General features: G+C 38.8%; 1 protein-coding gene across 1 annotated transcript; it reads left to right on the top strand.

The window, feature by feature from the left end:
* The first annotated feature begins 22,021 nt into the window (after positions 1-22,021).
* LOC134361348 (olfactory receptor 9Q1-like) lies at positions 22,022-22,957 on the top strand. Its single transcript, XM_063076390.1, has one exon. It carries the CDS (start codon positions 22,022-22,024, stop codon positions 22,955-22,957), a length of 936 nt encoding a protein of 311 aa, XP_062932460.1.
* Positions 22,958-27,774: the final 4,817 nt, after the last annotated feature.

The following is a 27,774-nucleotide window of genomic DNA, read 5'->3' as shown; positions in this document are numbered from 1 at the left end:
CTCGATAGTTTGGGGAACTCCAGAAGAGAGGAATTCACCCAACTCTTACAGGTCATAGGAGTCAGATCTATAGCTTGGCTTCCTAACACATGAAAGGCTTTTAAAGGTCTAATCTATGGTTCCTTATAAAAGTCTCACCAATGCCAATTTTAAAGGAATATGATAAATCATTATGTCTACTGCACTTTATGCAAATAATCAAGCCAGACACTACACTTAGTTTGCAAATGAATTAGTCTTGTCACAGATATCTTTGGTAGAAACAGGGGACTTGTACAGAGAGAAATTATGTGTCAGAAGAAGAAACCTATACTACATATGTTATCAGATTCTAGCCCTGTTCATTGTTTTTGAGTTTTTATTATCTGGACTGAATTTTGAATTTCTTCCAGTGTTTGTCTGTGACTCCACAGACTAATGTTGCAGATTTTTTTTCTTCTTCTGAACTTCTGACTTGAAATTACTAGAAAGTGAAGCTTCCTTTTTTCCTAAGGCACTGCAGGCTGAACTGATCTTGGGCTTTGAAGAAAAATCACCATTAACAACTTATATTTGGACCAGCTTTGTACACACAAACTGCAATCCAGAAAAAACTGTCAGATTGGCACTACCAGTCTACTCCAACAGAAGATGCTTCAGAGTCACCAGACTCACAGACTAGTCTATAGACCGATCCAGACAATGACTTTGTTGTTTTCTTCTGGTACCATAGAAATGCCTCTTATTTAAGAACATCATACGTAGAGGTCTAGCTTTGAGAAGCCATCTGCAACGCCATCTTCTAGAATGAGACACAACTATTTAATTAGACTGATCTATTCCAGAGTACGGGAGACTGATGAAGTGAATTCCTTTACCATTAAGCTACTAACTCAACTTTTCTCTCTCCACAGCCAGCAACTCAGTTTTTAATGTATAAAGTTTGTAGCAAAGCTTCAGACAGGGGAATGTTGGGGTACAAAAAGCCATTATACCTAAAATATTGTGTTCTGACAGTCTGAAATTAAGAAGCAGACTCAAGGTCCCTCTCTCATTACCCCACCTCCTGTCTCGATTCTCTGTCACTCTCCAAAGCACATTATGTAGCCTGGACCTGTCAAAGAAGCAGGCATTACCTATGGCCCTTTCCCTGACTTTTCCTTAACTTAACTCATATCACAGGAAGAAAGAAAGGAGTCTGTCATCATACCTGAACTAAATTATATCTTATATTTTACTCCCATTCAGTATTTTAAAGAAAATAATTTACCAGTCATTTTCTGCTCTGCAGGCCAATAGCTTTCCCCTAGGCCATTGTATGTTCTTCAGGTTCATTGCACCCTCCAAAGAGTCACTTGCTCCTATACCTCCACCTTCCCTTTCCCTATGAAGGTGGATATACAAGCTCTGCACCCACTGGAAAAGCAGGACATAACTCTCTTGTGATTCCCCTATGCTTTGCTTTCTCTAAGCACGTTAAATAATATGTTTTTATGCCTTTTCTTCATACTGACCTAAATTTGTCAGTGATTTTTATTAATGAACCTTTAGGGGTGAAGTTTTCCTTTGGTCCCCATATACGCAAGGTATGATATTTAAATCAGGATAATTAACACATCAGGACAAACATTTAATGTGTCTCTCTGTTGAGCACATTTGAGCTCCTCTCTTCTCCCCATTTGAAAAGATACAATAAGTCATTGTTAATTATAGATACCTAGGACAACTATAGAGTACTAGAACACATTTTCCTATCAAGCTATAAGTTTATAGCATTAAATCCCTACCTACAATTTTTAGTGAGTTCTACTTCTATTCTAAATAATTTCTTTGAAAGGACACTTTAATTCCCATGAAGGTGGCTTGTGGAAATAACCCTTCAGAAAGCAGAGATGATAGGTGTGGCCTATGACAGCACAGTCAACTGGAGTGAAGGCCTGTGGACTTCCAGGGAGAGGGCATTAGCTACTCAAATCAGACATATGTAGACTGTAGAGGAAGGACAATAAAACTCAATTGGGAGACCTTAAAATTCCTCAATTTTGCTTTTGAATTAAAAAAAAAATATTCTGAATGATCTTGAGTGCATTTTTTTGGGGGGGGGGTTCTTGATGTAGTGGAAAAGTCATTAAAAATCAAACAGTCTTGGGATTTACACAAAATATTGAGATATATAATCACAGTTTTTTAAAACTAAATGGATTTTTAGGAAAATATCATGATCCTTCACTCAGTTTGGGGATTTAAATCTGTAAAATGGAATTTACTATTCTTTGAATTTGGGGAAGTTTGACAACTTTTCTGATATTCAAGTTCTTGAAGCAATTCAGTGCTTGGCACACTCAAGATTTACACACTTGTTACCATTCTCACTGTGTAACAGAGATACAAAAAATACTACTCAAAGAAGCATGAATGCAATGAGAAGCCCAAAGGGATTGTACCTCAGCAACTCCTCTTTTAGAATGAGAAACAGTGTACAGCCCCAATTCAAAGTTAGCTGCCTTTCATTGTAAAGACAAGGAAGTTTCACAAGAAAAATAAGTTGATTCGATCATTTCAAAAGTACACAAAGACATGGGCAACTTGACAAAAGTTATCTATGGCTAAGTATAGCTTAAAGAATAGAAACTAGTAACATCATTTAAATTAACAACGTGACATTCCAAAGTACAATTTGTGAAAAGCTAAGTTGATCAAACTGTGATCATTATCTAATCCAAAACCTCTCCTTAAATGATTTAAGCAAAAGTTACCGTTCTTAGGATTAAATCCAAGTATAATTGTCTCCAAAGTTTCCATCAACAAACAGATTGCCCTTAGCAAACTTTTTTTCACATATTCCCATACAGCAATTCTTTCAACATCTTTTAACAACAGTCAGTATGTTAAATAAGCAAAGTAGGTAATCTCATCCTTAAATAGGGATTAGAATTGATTAGATGGCCTTTGCCCTCTAGCTATGGACTTTTGCACCATAGCCAAGGACTTTTGTCCCATACACGCACTAAATAAAAACCCAATACTAAAAATCAACTGAGAGTCAACATATACATGATTAGAATTGATTAGATAGGGTTTTAGGCCTGCTAGCTGTGGGCTCTTGCCCCCTACCTAAAGACTTTTGTCCCATAAGTTTTTTTAGCTAAAGAGTCCTGTCTAAAAATCAAACGAGAATCAATATTTTTAACCCTCTATGCACACTTGCAATGTTTTTCCTGGGCAGCCATAGATCATGGAATTGGATTATATTTATTGTCCTTGCTGCAGGTAAAGGCCTTCGTGATTTCTTTTTCAGTTCCATCCTGCTTTCACAGGTATGCTCAGAAGTGCCTTGCTCCACCACTCTGTCTTATATCTCCACTGACCCCTAACACTCAACAAGGCTTTGCTGTTACTACTTGAACACAAGATGCCATGGAACCTCCTGGGAAATCAGGTGGACATAATCTGTTAGAGGAAGGGACTTAATGCCTGATTGGGTTGAACTTTGACCAATAGGAGATGAAAGGTGACAAATTATTTTTCCAATCTAAATAATCAACTATTTTTTGGAAGTGATGTTTGTTTGGTTGATTGAGTTCATCCATCACATCTGAATAAAATTGTGACGAGTGTGGTCCAAGTGTGTGTGTATGAGTGTTCCCACTTTTGGAGCTTTTGAACTAAATGCTTTTGTCCTTCATTCAAACAAAGCTCTGGTCGAGTTTGTTGAGCACAAATTTTGCCCTTAAATAATGTGCGAAAAGTACACAGTGTGTAAACATTTGTGAAATTACAGTATTGAGTTCTGGTGAAAAAGACAGGTGCAAGATTGCCTAGTTCCACAAAATATGTCCAAAGAGATGTTGTAGGCAGAATAATGCCTCCCCTCAAAAATACTCATGTCCTAATTCTCAGAATCTCTGAACATGTTGCCTTTCATGGAAAAAGAAATGTGCTGATATGATTAAGGGTCTGGAGGTGTCAAGGTTCTCATGGATTATCTACGTAGGTCCAACATGATCACAGGGTGGCAAGCGAGGATGTAGGATAGAGTCAGTGGAGATGTGGCAGTGGGAGCTGAGGTCAGAGTGATGGGATTGCTGGCTGGACATGAAACATGAGCCAAGGCTAATGGGCAACATCTAGAAGCTGGAAAAAGCAAAGACACAGATTGTTCTCTTGAGGTTCCTATAGGAACACAGACTGACTATACCTTCATTTTAGCCCAGTAAGACCCATTTTGAACTTCTATCCTCTAGAACTGTGTAATGATAAATTTGTGTTGTTTCAAGCTACTGCGTCTGTAGTGATTTCTTACAGCAGCAGTAGAAACTAATGGAAGAGACAAGCTAGAACTAGTAAATGAATTCAGTAAAGTTCAGGATACAACACAAAATTCAGCAGCCTTCATATATATCAACAGTGAAATAGGAAAAGATGAAATCAAGAAAGTAAACTCATTCACAGCTACCAAAAAAATGAAATATCTAGGAGTAAATTTAACTGAGGAGGTGAAAGACATCTTCAATAAAAATTATAAAATATTATTGAAAAACATGAAAAGAACACAAATTAATGGAAAGATATCCCATGTTCATGGGTTGAGAGACTCAATCATCAAAATGTTTATGTTATCCAAAGCAATCTACACATCAATACAATCCCAATCAAATAACAATGACATTCTTCATAGAAATAGAAAACATGATCTTAAAATTTGTATGGAATCACTAAAACCCTGCATAGCTTAAGCAATCATAAACAAAAAGAACAAATTTGGAGGCATCACACTTCCTGACACCAAAATATACTGTAAAGCTACTCCAAACAAAATAGTGTGGTACTGGCATAAACACAGAAAACTAAACTGACGGGATAGAATAGAGAGCCCCCAAATCAACACATCTGCTTAGAGCCAACTGATTTTTGGCAAAGGCATCAAGAATATGCAGTGGGGAAAGGACAGTCTCTTCAGTGGTTGGTGCTGGGAAACTAGATATTTACTGAAACTAGACCCTATCACCTACACAAAAATCAATCCAAAATAGTATAAAGGCCTAAATTTAAGACCCTAAACTAGAAAAGTACTAGTAGAAGAAAACATAGGGGAAACTCTATATGAAATGGGAATGGGCCACACTTTTCTGTGAGAGACTACAAATGCACAAGCAATAAGAGCAAACATACATGAATGGGTATACATGAAACTAAAAAGCTACTGCACACCAATGGACACTGTCAGCAAACTGAAGAGACAACTTGCAGAATGGGAGAAAGTGTTTGCCAGCCACACATCAGACAAGGGGCTAATATCTAGAATACATAAGGAACTTAAATAACTCAACAGCAAAAAAATCAAATAATTTAATGGAAAAATGGGCCAAGGACCTATACAGATATTTCTTAAAAGAAGGTATACAGATAGCCAACAGACACATGGAAAAATGCTCAACATCACTGATGGGGCCATGGAAAACGATTACATTTTACAATGTTAAATATACTAATTATCTTTATTTGAGCATCACATATTTTACCCAGGTATTAATATCCAACTCTGTACCCCACAGACAGGTACAATCAACTATGCTTCAATAATAAATAAATAAATAAATAAATAAATAAATAAAATGTTATGGTGTTTATCTTAAAAAAAAAAAATATATATACATATATATATTTGTTGACTGATGTAATAAAGGAATGAATGTGTTAATAAATGAACAAATATTTCTCTTAAAATTGTAAAATCATGTATAACTTTTTTCATTCCAAGTGCTATAAACCATCTTTATTGTTGTTTTTAACTTTGATAAAAACATATTGGCAACTTGCATATCATTCTCTAGGGTATTTACTCCTTTCGAGCAGAACACAACTCTTTCTTCTTCATCTTGGGGATCCTAATATTTAATATACGGCCAGCACATTGTAGGCTCTGAAATAATACAAAGTAGAATGATGAACTAATAAAAAAATTGTAGAAAACAAAGAGGAATTTACAAAGATTTTTACCAACTTCAAATTACACTTTGCAATTAATTTAAATCCTTGAAGTTCTTTCCAGAGTCAAAAATGCCCATGTGATGGTCATGTTTTTACATTCTCTGTAATGTAGCTTGTAGCTTCTCTTTCATGTGTTGAAAAAGTCTGTGCCATGTAAGGTACTGGCTCATTTCATAATATCCTCATTCTTTCACCAGTTTTTCCAACTCCCTAATTGGCATTTCTTTAATATTGCAAAAGCGTTTTAAAAATTATTCCTTCTAAATTTACATTGTTGTTGATGTTTTCTATTACACCTTGATCTGTTATTTGAAGTAAATTCATTTTACAGGAGGTATTTTCCACATCCTAAGTCTTAAATACGCTTTGTAGTAAACTTATGTTGGTTAAGCAGATAAAACTCTAAGACTAGGAGCATCATTAGATCACAAAATTTCTCCTTTTAAATTATTTATAAGAAACACACGAACACAAAAATGATATTCAAGACACCATACTTCCATCACACACATTAAGCAACATGAGTAGTTTTATACTACATGCTTTACTATTTTAAAGTAAACATCATTAAAACTAAATTAACGGTTATTTATATAACCTACCCCATCCCATTTCCTCCACCCACTCTAGACTCAACCACAATTAATTATCACAAGTTTTTCCTCCTTTCCAAATGTTCGTATGCGTGGGTGTGTTTTAAGAACACTTAACATGAGATCTATCATCTTAAAATGATTTTAAGTGTACAATGGAATTATACTAATTGTAGAGCAGTAATGTATAGTACATCTCTAGAACTTAATCATCCTGCAATATCGAAATGTCATATCCTTTGAAAAACAACTCCCCATTTATCCCTTCCCCAATCTCTGGCAACCACTGTTGTCCTCTCTGCTTCTATGTGGTTGACTATTTTATATACCTCACATAGGTGGTATCGTATGTTATTGGTCCTTCTGTGACTGAATTAGTTCATGCAACACAATATCTTCTAGATTAGCACATACTGTCTATTTTAAAATAAAAATCCATTAACTGTTATATTGTTTGGCATATACATGATATATATCATTGCTAGTTAAGTAGTTTTAATTTACATAAGTAGATTTATGATGTTTATATCATTTTGTGTTTGACATGCTTTTTTTCTCTTAACCATAAGGTTTTGAGATTAAATATTTTGATTGCTATGGATTTGGTTAACGCATTTAAACAAGATGAGAATTTTGGTTGTGTTTGAGTCTTCTTTTTTTATAAACAATAGTGCGATTCAGATAAATTTATCCTTCTTTTTTATCATATGCAATAATACACCAAGTATATATACTTGGATGATACTTGGAAATTGTTAGGCTATGTGGTATTAATATATTCAAATCCAGCAGATGCAACAAAAATGTTTTGATGTTTCTATTTATTATTTAATATTTATATTTACAAATTTTTAGTATTTATATATCCCAGAAGAAGTTAGGAGCATTTTTCTATTCTAGCAGTTTTAATAATGTCAGGAAACTCTTTGTTGTAGAGTTACCACCAAAGGAGACCCTCAGCAGATGTGCTCCCTGGACTTTGGACTCCTAACCTCTGAAACAGTAAGAAATAAATTTTATTTTCTTACAAATGACTCAGTTCCAGGTGTTTTGTTATAAGCAACGAAAATGGCCTAATACAGAAAATTGGTGCCACAGAAGTGGGGTGTTGCTTACAACAGATACTTGAAAATGTGGATGTGGCTTTGGAACTGGGTAATGGGTAAATGCTGGAAGAATTTGAAGGAACAGGCTAGAAAAAGCCTAGCTGCTAGTGGGAGTATAGAAGAAAAGAAAACGAGGGAAGGTTTGGAATGTTTTAGCGATTGGTTAAATGGTGTTGATGAGAATACTATTAGAAATATGTACAGTAAAGTCCATTCTGAGAAGATCTTGGACATAGAAGAAGTTTACTGGAAACTGTGGCAAAGACCACCCTTGGTATGAACTGGCAAAGAACTTGGATGGATTCTCTTCATGCCACAAGTTCTATGGAATGTGGAACTTAAAGTTACTCAACAGGATATTTAACAAAAATAAAAATAAAAAAATTTCTAATCAGCAACGCATTCAGGAAGCTGCATGGGTACTTGCAATAGCCTACACTGATTCAAGGGAGCAGAGGCATGGTATAAAGCCAGAATTTGTAATTAAAAGGAAAGCAAAGCATAAAGACTTGGAAAATTTGCAGCCTGGCCATGTGGTAGAGAAGCAGGGAGAGTTTTTAGAATAACAATGCAGTGGTGTAGCTCAGCGACTGTTTGCTGAGGAAATTAGTACAGAAGAAAGGGATGATCAAAAGAAGGGAAAACATACCTTGAAGGCATTTCAGAGATCTTGGAGGCCATGACTTTCATTATAGGCCCAAAGGCCTAGGGAGACAGAATGGTCTTGGGGAACAGGCATGAGGTGCCCTCTGAGATCATGCTACCCAGAGCTTCTTTGGGAAGATGCTTCCAGCACCAGCACCCTGGCTGCTTTGGCTGCTCTAGCTGTGGCTAAATTGACCCCAGGTGTGGCTGGACCTGCAGCTTCAGAAGATACAAGCCAGAAGCCTTTGCTACATTCATGTGGCATTTAAGTTTGCTTGCTCAAAGAGTGCCAGGACTGTGGAGGCTTGGGAGCTTCCACCTCAATTTCAATGGATATATGGAAAAGTCTGGGGACCCAGGAAAAAATCTGCTGCAGAGGCAGAGTCACTGCATAGAATTTCTGCTAGAGTTATGCCGAGCAGAAATGTGGGGTTGGAGTTGCTGAAGAAAAAGCCCACCAGGGCCATGTCTAGTACAGTTTTGAGAGCGGGACCTCCAAGGAGATCCCAGATCTGTAAAGTTAATAGTATGCATCACCAGCCTTGCGAGAGTTAAAACAGAAAAGCCATAAAAGTGGAACTGCCTGAGGACCCAGGGACCTAACTCCCACACCACCCTGCACTGGAGGTCAAACACGGAGTCAAGATGCATGATCCACCAGCTTTGGAATTTAATGCCTGCTCTGCTGGGTTTTGGACTTGCTTAGGACCTGTTACCCCTTTCTTTCAGCCAATTTCTCCCTATTTTGAACATGAATATGTACCCTGTGCTTGCCTACTATTGTGTTGTGGAAATAGATAGCTTGTTTTGATTTCATAGATGGGACTTTTAACTTTCAATTTTTTAGTTGAAACAAGTTAAGACTTTGGTGATGGAACTAATGAATTTACCTGTGAGAAGGACATAAACATTGAGGACCAGGAGCGGAATGATATGGACTGTGTCCCTCAAGTTTTATGCATTAGTAGATTGAAAGCCACTGTGACTGTTAAGACTGTGGGAAATCCGATTATGGTAATTGAAAGTTGGGGACTTGAAGTTGTGGTAAGATTCTGAGAACCATGACTTGTGAATGGATTAATAATGGTGCTCATGGGCATGGTTATCTGGGCTTTAAAAGGAGAGCCTATGAGAGTCTCTCTCTCTCTCTTCCACCGTTTTCTGCCACTTGAGACCCCTGAATTGTTATAAAGACACCACCAAAAAAAAAAAAAAAAAAAAAACCCTCACCAGATGTGTTCTCTGGGCATTAGACTTTAGGCTCCAAATCTATAAGCAAAAAATTTTGTTTTCTTACAAATTACCCAGTTCCAGATATTTTGTTATAAGCAATAAAAATGAATTAGTTTAACACACACAAATCATCCTAGTGATGACACCGGGGAATTAGAATACATTATCTGTAGTGAGTGAACCACAGGCTGTGATAAAACTTCTGGAAATGAGCATAGATCTAAGTATGGAGCAGACTTGTTTGAACAAGAGTCAGACACAAATGACTCCACAGGAAATACCCTGAGCTTATGTGAACAATGATTTTTTTTCTGTTTGATCAAGTTAGTCACATATAACTATAATATTATTTATAATTATAACTATGGGACCCTATACAATTTGAATTGTATGGAGATAAAAAATAATATATAGAAATTAACATAATGATTATGTACATATACGCCTGTGTGTTTGTATTTTGTGTACATGAGTTAGTCTTAGCATCTAGTACACATATGTGTAAATATATGCATATATACATATATAATGTGCATATAAATAAATTGCTATGAACATAGTAATATGAAATTATATGATACCGTTTTCAAATTTTTAACATGGGAAATTTCTTGATTTTTAAAATTCTGAGGGATTTCTCTTGTGGCTCACCAGTTGGTATAGATTCTGGACTAGATGACCTTTAAAATCTTTTCCAACCTTGGCTCTCTGATCTGAGTAATATAAATGTGAGGGATTATTAATAGTGTCACTCTATAACTAGAATATGACTCAGCACATGAGAGGAGCAGATCAGATGGAGGAAAAATTAGGACTTGATGGAAGGAAGAGTGTCTCTGGAATTAGTGTGCTCTGTATAACATATTATCATTTTATGTCAATAAATATTAATTGCTAGTACTAACAGAGTATGGAGAAGTCACATAAGCAAGTCTTAGAAAGAGAGAAAGAGTCAGGAAGTATTTAAAGTGGCCATAAAGGGAGAGAGACAGGGAGAAATTGGAGACTGGAGGAAGGAAAGCAGTGTTACTGGACTGAAAGTCTGGTGTTCAGAAAAGGAAATTACGAGTTTGAGAATTCTACTTTCAGTGTCCTGGAGACACAGGGTCTTCTGCAGGCTGCATCATTCACTAATGAGGTGGAGAGTTTTGGCTTAGCAAAAAAAAATGCTATGGATTTTTTTGTTTTATGAAAAAGCTGAGAAAACAGAAACTGTTACTGCTTCCTAGTCCAACATGATCTCATTGCATCTTTTATAATCATTATTTGGGAGGCTGAACGCACAGCCAATGTGAGATGGCTGTCTTTCATACAGTATCAGTGTCTTGAAAGAGAATTTTCTTACTGGAGCTCCTGATCATTTTTTCTGGAAAAAGGAATTCTTGCAGTGAAGTCTGACCCTTTGCCTGGCTTCCATCTAATGTGAGGTCGTGGCTCCATGCTTGGTGGGATCCACACCTGTGCACAGCAATATGGGAGATGATGTCACAGCCCTTGCCTGTCCCCGTAGCACCCACGCTCCACAGCACACCACCTGAGAGAGTCCTACTGTCAACACTGGCCACTCTTTTTCTGAGGACTTTCTCTGGCCTCTAGCTTGGCAGGCCAGGAGTTAAGGCCCTCAGAGGGCCTTGTGAGTAAATTCTCAGACTCCTGGTCCCCAGGGTGGGCCAATCCAGAGGGGTGTCCATGCTGTCTCCCGAGGTTCCAATGGGTCTGAGCCTCAGTTCACAACACGAGGAAGCTGGTCATTTACATGGCCTGTTCTGGCCTCCTTCCCCTTCCTAGGTCACTTCCCCACTTTCCTACCTGTATCCCCTAGGATCACCTCCCCCTGGAATCACCTCTCAAGTGAAGTATCTTCTCTCAAAGCCCTGTTGTAGGGTCTGATTCTGGGGAAGTCCCATGTACCACAGGCAACAAAGAATTATGCCAGGGGCATTATAATTCCTGTGTTATTGGTTAAATTATGTCCCCTCCAAAATTCATATGCTGAAGTCTTTACTTACAGTACCTCAGAATGTGACTTAATTTGGAGATAGGACCTTATCAGAGGCAACCAATTTAAAATGAGGTCAGAAGGGTGGGCCCTAATCCAATACAACTGGTGTCCTTATAAAAGGGGGAAATTTGGACACGGGGATAGACATGCATAGATAGAAGTCAAAGGACAGAGACACAGGGAGAATATGGCCATCAACAAGTGAAGGAGAGAGGACTAGAACAGACCCTTCCCTCAGAGCTTTCAGAAGAAAACAAGCCTGCAGATACTTGGTTTCAGACTTCCAGCCTCCAGAACTGTGAGACAATAAATTTTTGCTGTTCAAGCTACCCAGTCTGTGACACTTTGTTATTGCAGTCCTAGCAAACATCCTGACACCTGTTGAGAGTCACTACTGAAGCAGGCATTATTCTGGGCATTTAATACCCATTCTCCCATGTAATTTTCACAACAGCCCTTTGAAGTAAATACTGACATTATCTCTTGCTTACAGTGAAAAAGCACAGGTACAGGGAGGTAAAAAAATCTTGCTCAGGTCACACGCATAGCCAGAAGCAGAGCTAGCTCTTGAATGTTGGTGGTTTGTCTGCAGAGCCGCGCTCCTAGCCATTACGAGTTTCACCTCCCACTCTGCTGGGCTCTCCTGTCAGGGTGAGCTGCAACGTGCCTGCTTTTAATTACTTTGATGATGGCAACTTTAAGGGCCTGTATTATTAGTCAGGGTTCTCCAAAGAAACAATAGGAGATATATTTATATCTATATATTTATCTCTCTTTCTAGATATATAGATCTATCTACTTATCATCTTTATATCTAGAAAGAATCATTTTAAGGACTTGGCCTATGTAACTGTGGGGCTGGCAAATTCGAGATTTGCAGGGCAGGCTGGCAGTCTACAGAACCAAGGAAGAGGTGAAGTTGTAGTCTGAAGTTTGAACTCAATTTGGAGGCAGAATTCTTTCCTCTTTGGGAAACCTCAGTCTTTTGCCTCAAGGCCTTCAACTTGTTGGATGAGGCCCACCCACATTATGGAGCGTATTCTACCCTACTTAAAGTTGACCGATTTAAATGTTAATCACACTTGAAAACTATCTTCAAAGTAACACTTAAACTGGTGTTTGACCAAATTACTGGGCATCATAGCCTAGCCAAGTGTGCACAAAATTAACCCTCACAGGTCCCTTGCAGATTATGTAGCACAGTAATTACTCTTAAGGAGGTGCTTACTCTCAGAGCAAGTGCATAGTCAGCACGTAGAATGAGCACCTCCTTGAACTCTGTGCCTCACTCACCTCCTGGCCCTGCTGCCCATGAAAGATCCAAGATTGCATCCTGAGCCCAAGTCTTCTTACAATAGTACAGACTGGGAATCAGACAGAAAGGGTTTGAATCCTGCCTCTGTCACTCTTACAGATCTCGGGCAAGTGGCACAATCATTCTGAACTCGGTTTCCTCATAGGTGGAATGTAGATAATTACATCATCTGCTTTCCAGGGATGCTGAGACATGACAAAATATCAGCTCAGCCACAGGAAGGGTGAGGAATATGATTCTCTATGGCAAATTCTTTTATTTTAAATTACAATAGAGGAATTATTTTTTTTAGCATTTATTGTAATTTTAGCATATGAAATAGTCAAGTTTTGCCTTTCTTTTGTGCATTCCTTCATGCCTAGTCTTGATTTGTAGAGCCCATAAATTCAAAGAAAGAAAAAACATAATCCTGTTCTCAGAATTCCCCATACATAGGGAAGAAAACTGAAGCACACAAAACAGAACCACAAGACAGTGTCTGATTGCTGCTACCTTGTGTGGGACAGCCTTCAAGTCCATTCTTTAAAATAGAGCAGGACGTCTCAAACCACCTTGTTAGCACTAGCCCAAATTACAAGCTGATGTGTAGGTAATAAAATACAAATCCTTTAATTTAGTCTTTTCCCTAATTCAGATAGATCCTCTTGGTTAGTGAGATCTTATGATACTAAAAAAAAAAAAAAGTAATACATCTAGTATCTCTGCTATATTATAGCTATTTTACTCATGGCCACATGGCTTAAATATGTATTTTCTTTTAGATAATAAATACATTACTTAACAAATGGAACAACATTGTAATAGCAAATTATTTTTTTTAATTGAAACAATTGAGTGTACATATCTGTAGGGTACAGCATTGAATATCAATACCTGTGGGAAACATGTGATGTTTAATCAGGATAATTAGTATATTCAACAACAATGTAACTATTTTTTGTGGCCCTTTGCCGATTTCTTGCTATCCCTCCTCCTCCCTTTTCCCACCTCTGGTGGCTTCAGTTATTTTATCCCCTTTTGAAGTAGCAAATATTTTTTTTTGCTACTACCAAGAAAAAGTCTCTGAGATTTCCACTATGTGTCAATATATACTCTCTTTCTGTCTCTTCTCTCTCTCTCTCTCCCTCACTACATACACACACACACACACACACACACACTCACACATTAACATACATGTATGGTACATGTTTGATAATTTTTGGTTCATTTCCTGCATAGCAGAGCCCTTTGACAGATTTAGAGACAGTACTTTGCAGTTTCAGGTGCAGAATAGTTTAGTAAACTATCTGCACATGAGAAATAGAGAAAGACTGTGAATGCTGGAAAACAAAAAATGTTTTAATTTCATTATAGGATAATAAGGCATTTCCCTATTAGCCTGTGAGTCAACCTGAAGCCTTATAGCATCCGATTTCAGTTGCTCTTCGGATGAAGACCAAAGCCCTGACCTTGGCTTGTAAAACCCTACATAATACAGCCTCAAACAACTGCTGTGCTTGCTTTGCATCATACTCCCCTTAGCTGAGCCCTGGCCTTAATGACTCCTTGCAGTCACTCAAATACATGACCATGGCTAATTCCAGTCTGGGGTCTGCTCACGCCAGCCACTCTGCTCTCTGTATGCACTTTATTCCCAGGGTAGCACCTACTGACATTAAATCTCACATCACTTCCTCAGTAATCCTCCCAGCACTTCTCTATTGGGGTAATGTAAACCTTATTCTCTCTCAGAGCTTCATATGTCTCTCCTTTGCAGCATGTAACACAAGTGTAATTTAAAATTTTTTGAGTAGTAATTTAATATTTAATTACTGTCTATTTCCCTAATTGTATTGTAAACTTCATGAGGGCAGGGGCTATGTCTCTTTTGCACATCATGAAATCCTTCTCCTCTAGTAACAACAATAGTAATGGAGAGAAAAGAAGGAAGGAAAAAGAAAGAAGGAAAGAAAGGAAGGGAATTATGGAGAGGTTGGAGTAGCATCTGCTTACTGCTACCTTTGGGGTTTGGAAGTTCTGTCTGATGACCTGCCTGCTAGGTGAGGATAGCCTAGCCTGTCCAGAAAGAACTGTATTTTGCTGTTTCAATGTCTAGTAGCCTCTCATTGGCAGCTTCTTTTGAGACATACTGTTCAGGTTCCTTGTCCATTTTTTAATTGGGTTATTTTATTTACTTATTTACTTTTGCTATTGAGTTGTTTGAGTTCCTCATATATTCTGGATATTAGCCTCTTGTCAGATGCATAGTTTAGAATCACATAAGAGGATATTTCCTAACATATTTATAAATGTTAATAAATGCTATAATTTGCTTGAATAATTTATAATTTGATTCTTAATGAAGAGTTATATGTGAAATACTTGGCATAGCATATGACACTCAGAGATGTTGGCTTTTTGTCTGGTCATTACAATTATTGCTAGTGGGCTCTACATCCATTAAAATCCAGATAGAAGGTTTTGCTGCTGTCTTAGAGTAACCAGTTGATGTGAACTCTAAAACATCATGGAATGTATATAGATTCAGACCAGGAATTAAAAAAGAAAGTTGAATTTGGGAAGTTATCTGTAAAACACCCTCCTGATTAGAGAAGATCACTAAGTACCCTGGTACCTTAGTGAAGAGTGGCTTTACTTCTCTCTTTATCTTCTCCATAACTTTTTGAGGTTGACAGTATTATTAATAACTTATAGATAAGGAAGTTGAAGTACAGAGAGATTTTGCATATTTTCCAAGATTGCACAGCTAGACAATCCAGTGATGGAGCCAGGAATCAAACCAATGCAGTCTGACATCAGAACCTATACTCTTATCCAAAACTTATGATGCTTTCTCTCTGGCAACTATGAGTGGTTAAAGAATACTAATTGAAGACATAGGTCAAAAATAGAATCTATTCGCATTTAGTATTAAGGTACTTTTGGTTTGAAAAAAATATCACAGCCATGGTATTTTCTAAGAGCCCCAACGAACACTGAGCTGGGGGCTCCTTCCTGGCAGCCTGCACCCTCCATTCCCAAGAGATCCATTCATGGCCTAATGAGGCATATTTTCTACTCCAGGGTAGGGGGACACAGCAACAATTTACCAATAGGATTTCAAAATTGCTATGGACCAATGACTGCCATTCTTCCCCTTTTCTAATGGGAGTATTTATTGCAGTTATCCTGACTGATTCACAGATACATTTTAGGTGTTTCTGAGCAGGAGTATAACTTATCTTTTTAGTTCATAATTCTCTAGACCAAGGGGAGCTGCATCTGGACCTGATAGAGATCACAAGATCCTAGATGTCAATCTTGATGATGTAATTTGTTGAAGCTCATGGGAGGATCTTATGGTGGTGACGGATGTATTTTGTGTGTGGTTGCAGGGGTAGGATATGAGCATTTGTGGACAATAGGAAAGACTGGATTACTGTTCAGAAAATATTCACTCCACTTCTTTCCCACCATGAGTAGAATAAACTCCTCTACTCAAGGATGTTGAGCTTGACCACGTGACCTGCTTTGGCTGATGCGACATTAGTAGACTTTGTGCAAGCAAAGACATGAAATGTGCTTTGGGAATGGGGCTTTCCCTGCTTGGGCTTCAGCTATTGCAGAGAAAGGATGCACCCTGGGCACCTTTTGACCCAAAGATGAAGAGGACCATGTGAAGCAGATCAGGAGCCAGGCTGCAGCTTGGGCCAGCCAGGCAAGCCCAGCCTGAATAAGCTGAATCCTGGCTGACCCGTAGACCTCTGAGTGTGGGTGTGAATGTTTATTATTATGATACTGAATTTTTGGTTAATTATCACACCACAGTTGCTAACTCAGAGCTCCATGGTTAAATACTTTTGAGAATTGCAGCATAATAGACACTTTATTTTGGAGATATTTGAAGTATTTTATCATACTAACGTCTCTGAGAATCCTCTAGTAAAGGCAGTTGTTTAACTTAATTTAACCCAGCTTCTCAGACTTCTTTGAGCATAGAATTGTTTTTGGGTATGTTAAAAAAAAAAAAAAAAAATTAAAAGAAAAGTTAGCTGATGTTTGACCTAATTTTCCTCTATTAAAGAGATAATTTCTCCTTTGTTAGGAAAATATCTTAAAGGGCATCTTGATAATAAAATTTAAGAACTTCCAATGCATGGTCTAAATGGAATGTACTATTTGAGTATTAAAGATTTAGATCATCATTGACTCTTCTCCCAGTGGATTGCATGAGATACGGATTTGGAAGACTGTGTAACTGGAAGAAAAGAGATATGAATAAAAGGTTATTTTAGTAAAGAAAGAGATGGAGCTGAATAGTAGCAGGTGGGCTTACGGTGAAGGTGAGGAGCAGTCAGTGACAAATTCCTTGGGATGGAACTGGCTGGGGAATTTGCAACACAACATCAATTTTTCAGTTCTAGTTTTCCTCCCTGTTCTGTGCAGTACTGTAAATCTCCTAAGTTTTCAACAATATCTTTATTAAAAGTCTGTTACCCAAACAAACACTTTGTTCTCTTTGCTTTAGAGAATGAAGGAAAAAGCAAAAAGTTCATGCCTCATGCTTGGCGTGATGGGAAGGGTGAGCAGGCACAGAAAGTAGGTAAGGTGTAAGTAATGTGTTAGTGGAAGCAGGAAAATGGAGAACCAGGCAAATGTAAGAGTGATCCCTGAGTCTCCTAGACTTTATACCGCACAAGACATAGGAGATGTGGTAGAGATTTTTAGCCCAAGCATGAGTTTGCACAAATATTTGGGTACTTCTTTGCACTTCCTAGCATCCCTGCAGTTAGGTTGAGGCCATGTGACTGGCTTATGGTCACTGGAATGTGGGTGGAGTGAGGCATACCCCACCCAGTCCTGGTGATATCCAACACAAACTGACCTTTGCTATTTCACTGCACCAGAAGTCTTGAAGGACACCTGCTCCACATGGCATAGTTGGAGGACAGACTACCTAACCCACCCCGGATTTTTCATAAATAAGAAATAAACTTATTTTGTAAAGCCACTGTGATTTTAAGATTACTTGTTAACACAGCATAGCTAGAGGACTTACCTCTTCACCTAACAAGGTCTGGCACAAATCCGCATATGTGTATGTAGGGTCATAAAAAATATGGCTTCTTGGGTAGAAGAGGCTCTGGCCTGGTTGTACAGCAACCGGTGTGTGCAGAACAGACAAAATTTCTTAGTCTATCCACCAAGTAAGTATATAGTCTCGGACCCCTCCCTGTGATGCTGTTTCCTCATCAATGCAAAGAGGAGCTTCATTCTCTCTCAATCCCATGGGGCTCTTGTGAAGATCTATGAAGAAGAGTGCTGTGACGTGGTTAAAGATACTCTGTAAGTTTTAGATCTCGATAAGTTGACCTTTCTGCATTTTCCTTTTCTTTGTAGAGAACGGAGAGGAAAGGAGTGGGATATCCCTAGATGATTGACAGATACTTGTTAAGCCTGTCTCCTGGAAGTCCCTTGGTCTCCCTCCACACCCCCTTCAAGCATATCTCCTAGTACCAGTGTTATGATAAGCCATATTGGAGACTGAGGCAAAAGGAAAATCAGTAACATTGTGCTGTCTTATTTAAAATTTTGATGTTTTCTTCATCATAGATTATTTTCACTGATTTTGACTTTTAAAAATATTACATTAAAATATTTATTTTGTTTACTGAGGTTTTTGGTGCCACCTTAACTTGTGTGCTTGAGCCACTGCCTCACTATCTTCACCCTAGTCTGAGACTTGACTCACCTAGTACCATTCTGTGCTGCTGCCAAAGTGCCACTCATTGTCCCAAGAGTAGTCTCTGGGGTCTCCTGCCTTATGCATTTGGTCATGCTGATTCCACTTCCTGAAGAATTTTTCTCATCATGCTCCCATGTCTTCCTCGATCTAAACTGACCATAAAAGTTTGCCTCCTCTGGGCAACCCTTCCTGATCTACTGAATGACAAAGTAATTTTCACCCTGCACTGAATCCCCATAGCATCTTACCTACACCTTGTTTAAGAGTTTAGAACTTCTTATCTTGTAGGATGGATAATCATCTTAGCTATTAGTTCTCATATTCCTCATAGACAGGCATTGTATTTTATTTTGTTTCATTTTGTGTCTCTTGCACTTCATTAGGACTCTTAGTACAGTGATTAATCAGTGAATTAAATGGTCCCATTTTCTCTTGGTTCTCCTAATTATCAAAGAGAACAATTATTTTGTTCTTCCTCATCTTTTTTTATTTTCTTTCTTGAACTGAGATGTTAAATTCAATGACTTAACAAAATCTATGAATTGGGGGCTAAAAAACATACCATAGTGACAAAGTTGGAGAGAGCTGGCAAAGGCCATGGCAACAAGAAGAACTTGCCAAGTTCTGCTCTGGGCAACATCACGGGCTTTTGTTTTCCCTATGGTTTCATTACATTTAAAGAAAAAAAAAGGGAGAGACTTAATGAAACACCTTACTCCCAGAGAGGGCAAGTAGATGACATGGTGTATCTTGTTGAGGTCTCTGTGTAGGGTGCCCAATTGGCCCTCCCAGATAATGTGGATCAAAGCCTCCCTTCTATCAGGATACAGCTACACTAGTGAGGGGGGCAATGGGTACAGTTTCTGATACAGTTTCAACTGGAGAATTTAAAGCCAGAGATATCTCACTCCTTGAGGGGCCATGCAGAATTGGGATTCAGTCCTTCTAAACCCCACTCAGGGTGTGTGTGGTGGGGCTTTGGGAGCTGGGACTGGAAGACAAGCCTTCTCTCCTCCTACATGAGAGGGATCGGGTGCCTTGTTAGGAATCCACCTGAGCAATAATTACCTTTCCCTAGAGACCACTTTACCTATCAACTGGGAACCTCAGAACTCTTGTAGCAACTATTAGTGTCTTCTCCAAAGGGGATTTGTGTTGGAGCTGGGAGCCCATTGGAAGAGGCTGATCTCCAACCTCTGCTATCCTAGCCTAGAATTGAACAAAAACTGGGATGAGAATGCATCCTTACCAGATATAGGACATCATGGAAACAGAAAGAGTAAAAGGGAGTCTTTGACAGAAAAGAACTGGCTTGAAGGATCTTGCTTAGAAGAATGTAGGAGGAGGGAGAAGGACACTGAAGGTCCAAGAGACTGGCTCAGCGTCATAACTGGACAGGTATGGGAGAGCAACAGGAACCACACAGACCTGCTCCCAGCACAGTGCTGTCTTCTCTGCACCTTTAGTGTGCTTTCCCCAGCAGTGGAAGAGAAATGACCCTTTAGAGACAAAGGAAAAGTAGTGGACAAGGAGAGAAGTGGACAAGCCAGGTAAAGGTCAAGTGGAATTCAGATGAGGAACCAACCTGGTTCTCTTGGTTCATGCCCAGTTCACATCACCGGACCCAATTTCCTTTATTTATCATTTTCCCCAATAATTCTGTCCAACACTGCTCTAGCTGCCAAGGTCTTATGCTTTAAAGATGATCAAATGTCTTCTCTACCCCTCTGCACTGCCTCTCTGCCAAAGGACATCCTATCCATTAACCTGAAAGCCTCCGTCAGCCTTAAGATGTTAATAGACCATAGTGCTGGTATTTCTGTTTCCTTATAGGTGGGCACTTCCCAAGTAGGGACTGTTGGAATATGCATGCAATGCATGTGAAATCCTGTTCTGAGGTAAACAGAGCTTCTATGTACAGTTTTATTCCTAATGACAGTTCCACCATTCACTAGCTGTGCAAACTTGGGTGTGTTACTTAAATTCTTCCTGTCTCAGTTTCCTCATCTGTAAAATGAGGATAAGAAAAGCTTCTACCTCATGAAGTAGTTGTAGGGATTAAATGAGTAAATACATATCACATAAAATAGTGTCTGTCCATGTGTTTTCTATTATTAAGGAGAACATGAGTTCTTATAAAATATGTGTTTTGTATACTAAGAGGCTCTGATTAAAACAAAAGCTTTCCATTAAGTAAGAACATTCTGTTAAGTAAGCACCTCAACATTGTTAGGTTGAGGATAGAAGTGTAAACCCAAGAATGGCTTATGACCTTTGTGATTGTTTGTAGATTTTAGTGAGTTCTTAGCCTACAGGCATTTTTTTGTTTGTTTTTTGAGCACTGTCATGAAAATAAAAATAATCACTTGAACCTATGTACAGTACATTTCCCTTTACAAGGTGCTTCATATCTCATTTGATAACTGTCTATTCCATAAAAATATATTAAGCCCTTACTATATGCTAAGCTCCAGGGGCGCATACACTGACTGGGGAAGTTAGACTCAAGAGAGACTTCCTGCAGGAAGTACGATCTGAGCTGAGGTCTGAAGGTGGTGTAGGAGTTGAGAATGACCCTGGGGCTGGGAAAGAGAAGGTGTTCCAGGCAGAAGGGGTGTTTTGCCAAAGTGCAGAGATGTGAGAGAACATGAGAGGAGTAGAGAAGCTACTAATATTTCAGTCTGGCTGGAATGAAGTATTGGAGGGTGAGGTGTGGCCATGGGTGTGTTCTTACTTCTCAATGAGAAATAAGAACAGGGCAAGGAAACAAACAGAGGAGATCTCACAAAGGGAATTCCCACCATGTGCAGGAGTCTAAATAATATTCAATTCATGATGGGGCACCATGGCAGAATTTTAAACAAGGGAATGAGACATGATCAAACTAAAGTTTCAGAAATATCACTCTGACCACAGTGAGGAGCAGGAATTGGCAAGAAGCAAATCTGAAGGCAGGGAGAGCAGTTATTTCCATGCCTGCTGTTTTCATACAGGCGAGATTTCCAGGTTTGAAAGAGGGAGGAGTTGGGGTCATGAAGAAAAAGGGAAAGAGTACTGAGGTGGGCGGTCCCCTGGCAGACTAGAGCCCTGTGTCAGCTGCTAGTGGAGTCGTGGGGCAGTTTGGGCTCAGAGTGGCTGTCTGACTTGGGGCCTCGCACAGCTACTTAGCAGCAGAGGTGGGAGCATACGCACTCCTATTCTGAAAACGTTGATCTGTTATCTGTTTGCTTGACATGCTAAGATGACTCTGTCCCAGAAGTCCCCTGAAGGCAGGAGCTACGATCAGTCATCTCGGAAGCGCCACACAACACCTGGCATATTTTGTCCATGGTGCATGCTCAGGAAATGTGAGCCTGAAACACAGGTAAATCCTACTTGTATGTGCAGCTTTCTAACTTGTTTCTCATCCTCTCGGACACCACTGGCTTCATGGCGGGGACAAACCTCACCTTAGTGACCGAATTCCTCCTTATCGCGTTCACCCAATGTCCCGAACGGGCGCTCCCTCTCTTCCTCCTGTTTTTGTTTATCTATCTCATCACTTTACTGGGGAACTTGGGGATGATCACTCTGATCCACGGGGATCGCCGGCTCCACACCCCGATGTACTTCCTCCTGAGACACCTCTCCTTCATGGACATCTGCTACTCGTCTGTCACTGTCCCTCAGACGATGGCCGTGCTGCTGGAGCACGGGGCAGCTTTATCCTCCACACGCTGTGCAGCTCAGTTCTTTCTGTTCACCTTCTTCGGTGCCATCGACTGCTACCTCCTGGCCCTCATGGCCTACGACCGCTATGTGGCCGTGTGCCAGCCCCTGTTCTATGTCACCATCATGACTCAGAAGGCCCGCTGGGGTTTTGTGGCCGGGGCTTACGTGGCTGGCCTCTTCAGCGCCTTGGTGCGGACCGTCTCCACTTTCACTCTCTCCTTCTGCGGAAACAATGAGATCGACTTCATTTTCTGTGACCTCCCTCCTCTTTTAAAGCTGACCTGTGGGGACAGCTACACCCAGGAATCGGTCATTATTGTGTTTGCCATCTTTGTTATCCCTGCCTGCATGGTGGTGATCTTGGTGTCCTGCCTGCTTATCATCGTGGCTATTATGAGGATCCCCTCGGCTGGAGGCCGGGCCAAGACCTTTTCTACATGTGCCTCCCACCTCGCGGCTGTGTCACTTTTTTTTGGCACCCTCATCTTCATGTACCTGCGAGATAACTCTGGCCAGTCCTCAGAGGAGGATCGGGTGGTGTCCGTGTTCTACACGACAGTGATCCCCATGTTAAACCCCCTCATCTACAGCCTGAGGAACAAGGAAGTGAAGGAGACCCTAAAGAACCTTCTCAGAAGAGTCAAATTGTCCTAACCACGTCCAACCTTGGAACAGGCTGAGAATCACCTACTCTGTAGAGCCAGCGTTCTGAGTGCTCGTTAATTATAATGTGCTTGGTTTTAAATGAATATATGATGGAACAAGGAATAAAAAAGAACCAGAACTTTTAGTTCCAGGGAGAGAGAGGAAGAAAAGGAAAATGCAGCCTCAGAAGAGATTGGAGTGACAGCTATGACTCCCAGGACAAGTACAATAGGGCCTGAAATTAAATCCTGTGTGATCCACATGTGGCATGCCTTATTGGTCTGTGACTGCAAAACATGATTACATTTTTTGTAAAATTTTCTATGAAATATTTCCATCATATGGAGATATTGAAAACAAAAGAAAATAATGTATAGTGAACTCCCTATGTTCAATACTTAGATTTGGCAGTTGCTAATATTTTGCTATATTTGCTTTATCATATAATCTATTCATTCACTTATCCATCCATCAAGTCATGCATCAACTCACTTTATTTTCTGATGCATTTCAAAGTGTTTTGCAGACATCAGCATTAGTACCCTTCACTCCTATGCATTTCAGAATTATATAATCAATTAGGACTCAATATTTAGATTACATTTATTTTTAGTGATCAAATTATGATAGTTTGATGGCCCAATTAGTAAAGGTGAACTTGCTCAAGGTATTCTTGAGACTCTGGTAGAAGTTCCCAGGCTTGCCTCCATGAATCTGTAAACAATGACCACAATAAAATGTTTGTCAATTGCTGTCACCACTGGAAATGTGCCTTGTTTTGTCTTCTCCCTCCCCAGTTCCAGCCCCACTTATATTGCATGCCTGAGAATAGACTAGATGAAGTTGCATCATTTCCATTGCCCGTAATGGTGTTTCTAGTATCCGTATCATAGATGTCAACTTTTATTTTCTTAAAGCTTTTGTTCTTAAGGAAACAGAGCATTGCTTCATTCCATGGGTGGGTTGGGCTAGAGGGAATCCCTGTCGATACTGGGTCCCTGGGCCTTACAACAGCTCAGTCTGTGTCCAAAGCCTCACAAAGTCCATTGATTCTTGATCTTCACATCTCTAACTACAAATGCTTTTGGCACACCCAAGGCAATCACACCCAAGGCACTAGAAGGGAAGAGGCACCTTGTATTCATTTTTTTTTCTTTATTTTCTTTGATCCTTATTTCTGAAACTCAAATTCCTTCTCTCCCTGTCCCCTAGATTACCGAAAAATAAGATCCCAGGTATATGAATGACATAAACAAATGTGGGAGGGGAATTGGGAGGTGGTGATGGTATCTTATAAAAAGAGGATAATTCCAAACTCGGCCAGCCAAAAATGCTGTGCCACACATGGAATTCTAGTAGCAGGACTTTAAATTGAACAAAGCAATCTATGAAGGGTGGAAGATTAGGAGTATATGGGGCCAAAAGATATTTAATTTAAAATGACTTATACAGTCTTTTTGATAACGGCCATTCTAACTGGGTTGAGATGATATCTTAATGTGGCTTTGATTTGCCTTTCCATGATGCTTAGTGAGGCTGAGGACTTTTTTCATATGTCTGTTGGTCATTTGCATAGCTTCCTTTGAGAAATGTCTATTCAGCTCCTTTGCCCATTTTTTTAATTAGGTTACTTGTTTTTTCACTGTTAAGTTGTTTGAGTTTCCTGTATATTTTGGATATTAATCCCTTGTCAGATGCATACTTTGCAAATATTTTCTCTCATTCTGCAGGTCATCTTTTCATTTTGTTGATTGTTTCCTTTGCTGTGCAGAAGCTTTTTAGTTTGATATAATACTGTTTGTTTACTTTTTCTTTTGTTGCCTGTGCCTTCGAGGTCTTATTCATAAAGTCTTTGCCTAGTCCTATATCCTGCAGTGTTTCCCTATGTTTTCTTCTACATAATGGAATATTACTCAGCCATAAAAAGAATGAAATTCTGCCATTCATAGCAACATGGATGAGCTTGGAGAAAATTATGTTTGAAATAAGCTAGGCACAGAAAGAAAAACCACATGTGCTCACTCATAAGTGGGACCTAAAAAGAAAGAAAGAAAGAAAAGAAAGAAGGAACAATCATAATAATACACTGAACCTTCAAATGGAGAGAACAGAACTGTGGTTACTAGAGGTAGGAAAGGGGGAGTAGAAGAGGGTTAGTGAGAACTTGGTTAAGGCTCACAAACAATGATTATATTTTGTAATGATGAATATACTAATTATCCTGATTTGATCATCACATATAGTACACAGGTATTGATATTCAACTCTGTTCCCACAAATATGTATAATCAATTATGTTTCAAATAAAAAATAAAATCAATTGATTTTTATGGTAAAATAAAACATACCTAGATTTTCAAAGAAAGCTGGCTGGGTAGCTCAGTTGGTTAGAGCATGGTGCTGATAACACCTAGGATTGGGATTCAAGATCTGTACCAGGCAGTGAAATAACAAGAAGAAGAAAACCATGAATCTTCAAAGACATTGTGTTTATTCTGGAAGACAGAAATTTAAAAATACATATAAATTTCTTATGAAATATTTTATCTCTTACTAGCATTTCATCTGGGTATAAAAACCCAGGCTGAAAATTTATAGCTCCACTAAGGGGGATGATTAATAAATAGCTCATGTGTTAGTTGTGTTGCAGGTGGTGGGTAACGTCAAGGAAGTAGTTAGAAAACTTGAATTGGTTATACGAAAATCTCTCCTGATTTAAAAAGACAACATCGGGTCTGTGTGAATAAAAGCAGTGCAGTGTGGGGTTATTTACTCTCTTAGAATTGACTGGAATGCAGGAAGTACACAATGAGTGGAAATGGAGTACTGAGAGAATGAGTTGCCAGGTCTAAGGAAACAATTTAATACCTCCTTTTGATTAAATTCTAAGCAGGCATTTAAAGACTTCTATTCAAGCACAGAAAGAGAAATACCACATGTTCTCACTTATTGGTGGGAGCTAAAAATTAATATATAAATTCACACACACACACACACACACACACACACACACACACACACACACACACACACAAAACCGGGGGGGGGGGAGAAGATATAACAACCACAATTATTTGAAGTTGATACGACAAGCAAACAGAAAGGACATTGTTGGGGGGGAGGGGGGGAGGGAGAAGGGAGGGAGGTCTTGGTGATGGGGAGCAATAATCAGCCTCAATGTATATCGACAAAATAAAATTAAAAAAATAAATAAATAAAAAAATAAAGACTTCTATTCAAGAAGAAAGGGCTAAATGAAAAGGCTCTAGGAATTAGTGGCCATGAAGCTTCCTCAATTTGTATATGGGACTCCCTACATATACATATATTTTGGTTGCTGACTGATAAGGGGATGAGAACCCTAGACTTGGTGTTATCATCCATATTCTTTATACTCTATAAAGAGAGCTTAAGGAAAGTTTAAAAATGCTCTCCACTTATATATGGAACGGGAGATGAGATTTAATTAGAAAATTGTAAGGAATTTTAAGGAACAGAGAGGTCACCTGCTTGTAAATTGTGTTAGCATTTTCTTACATCTTGCGATGCCTTGTGTTAAGTTCATTCAAATAAACAACCTGTGATTGCTTTTGTTTACCTATTTGAATTCTTGAAGTCCTGATTTAAAAGAAGATATAAAGTTTATGATAAATTATTCAAAAATATGCTTTTGATTTAAAAAAAGAAAAAACAGAACTACCATACGATCCAGAAATCCCACTTCTAGGTGTTCATCCAAAAAAATTTAAATCAGGATTCCAAAGAGGTATCTGTACTCCCGTGCTTATGACAGCATTATTTCCAGGAGCCAAGAATTGAAAACAACCCAAGTGTCCAAGAAGGACAAATACTGCATGATTCCACTTATATGAAGTACCTAAAATATTCAAACTCATCGAAGCAGAAAGTAGAATGGTGGTAGCCAGGGGCTGGGGGTCAAAGGAAATAGGGAATTGTTGTTCAATGTATAAAAGTTTCAGTTATGCAAGATGAATAAATTCTAGAGATCTGCACAACATTTTGCTTATATTAACAATGCCATAGTGTACTCTTAAAATTTAAGAGAGTAAATATCATGTCATCTGTTCTTACCATACACACAAAAATGGCTGGTCATGCCAAGGGTTGGTGAAGATTCAGAGGTACTGAAACTCTCACTGTCGGACCTGTTGGTGGGAATGTTAAGTGATACGACCACTTTGGGAAAAGTTTGACAGTTTTGAAAAAAGTTAAACATATACCTACTACATGACCCAACTCTTTCACCCTTAGATATTTACCTAAGAGAACTGAAAGTACATATCCATATGAAGATGTCTGTGAATGTCAACAGCAGCTTTATTTAGAATAGCCAAAATCTGGAAATAACCCAAAGGCCCATAAACAGAAGAATGAATAAACAGACATAGCATATCAATACACTGCAATAATACTCAGCAACAATAAGGAATAAATGTTGGTATGTACAACAATGTTATTGATTCTCAAAATGCTCTTGCTAAATGAAAAAAGTCAGACATGATTCCTTTTATATATAATTCACATGATATTGTAAGAAATTCAAACAGATGTATAGTGATAAAAAGCAGATCAGTAGTGGCCTGGAGATGTGGAGGAAGAGTGGTGACGGAGGGCACATGTGAGAAACTATAGTGGGTACAAGGAAACTTTTGGGGAGAGATGCATATGTTCCTTTTCTTGATTGTAGTAATGTTTTCATGAGTGTATTCATGAAGTGAATATTATTGCATGTCAAGCCTCAACAAAGCTATTGTTAAAAGTCTTAGCAAATCAGAAGGAATTTCAGACAATCCTTTGAGTCTAAT

The sequence above is a fragment of the Cynocephalus volans genome, chromosome 12 (assembly GCF_027409185.1).
Source record: "Cynocephalus volans isolate mCynVol1 chromosome 12, mCynVol1.pri, whole genome shotgun sequence".
In the NCBI taxonomy this organism is placed as follows: Eukaryota; Metazoa; Chordata; class Mammalia; order Dermoptera; family Cynocephalidae; genus Cynocephalus; species Cynocephalus volans.
Note: the sequence above shows the minus strand (reverse complement) of the source record. Positions and strands in the feature narration are given on the sequence as shown.

What these genes read in the sequence shown, in the direction of transcription:
- LOC134361348 (XM_063076390.1), top strand. Translation starts at nt 22,022, where the DNA reads ATGGCGGGGACAAACCTCACCTTAGTGACCGAATTCCTCCTTATCGCG.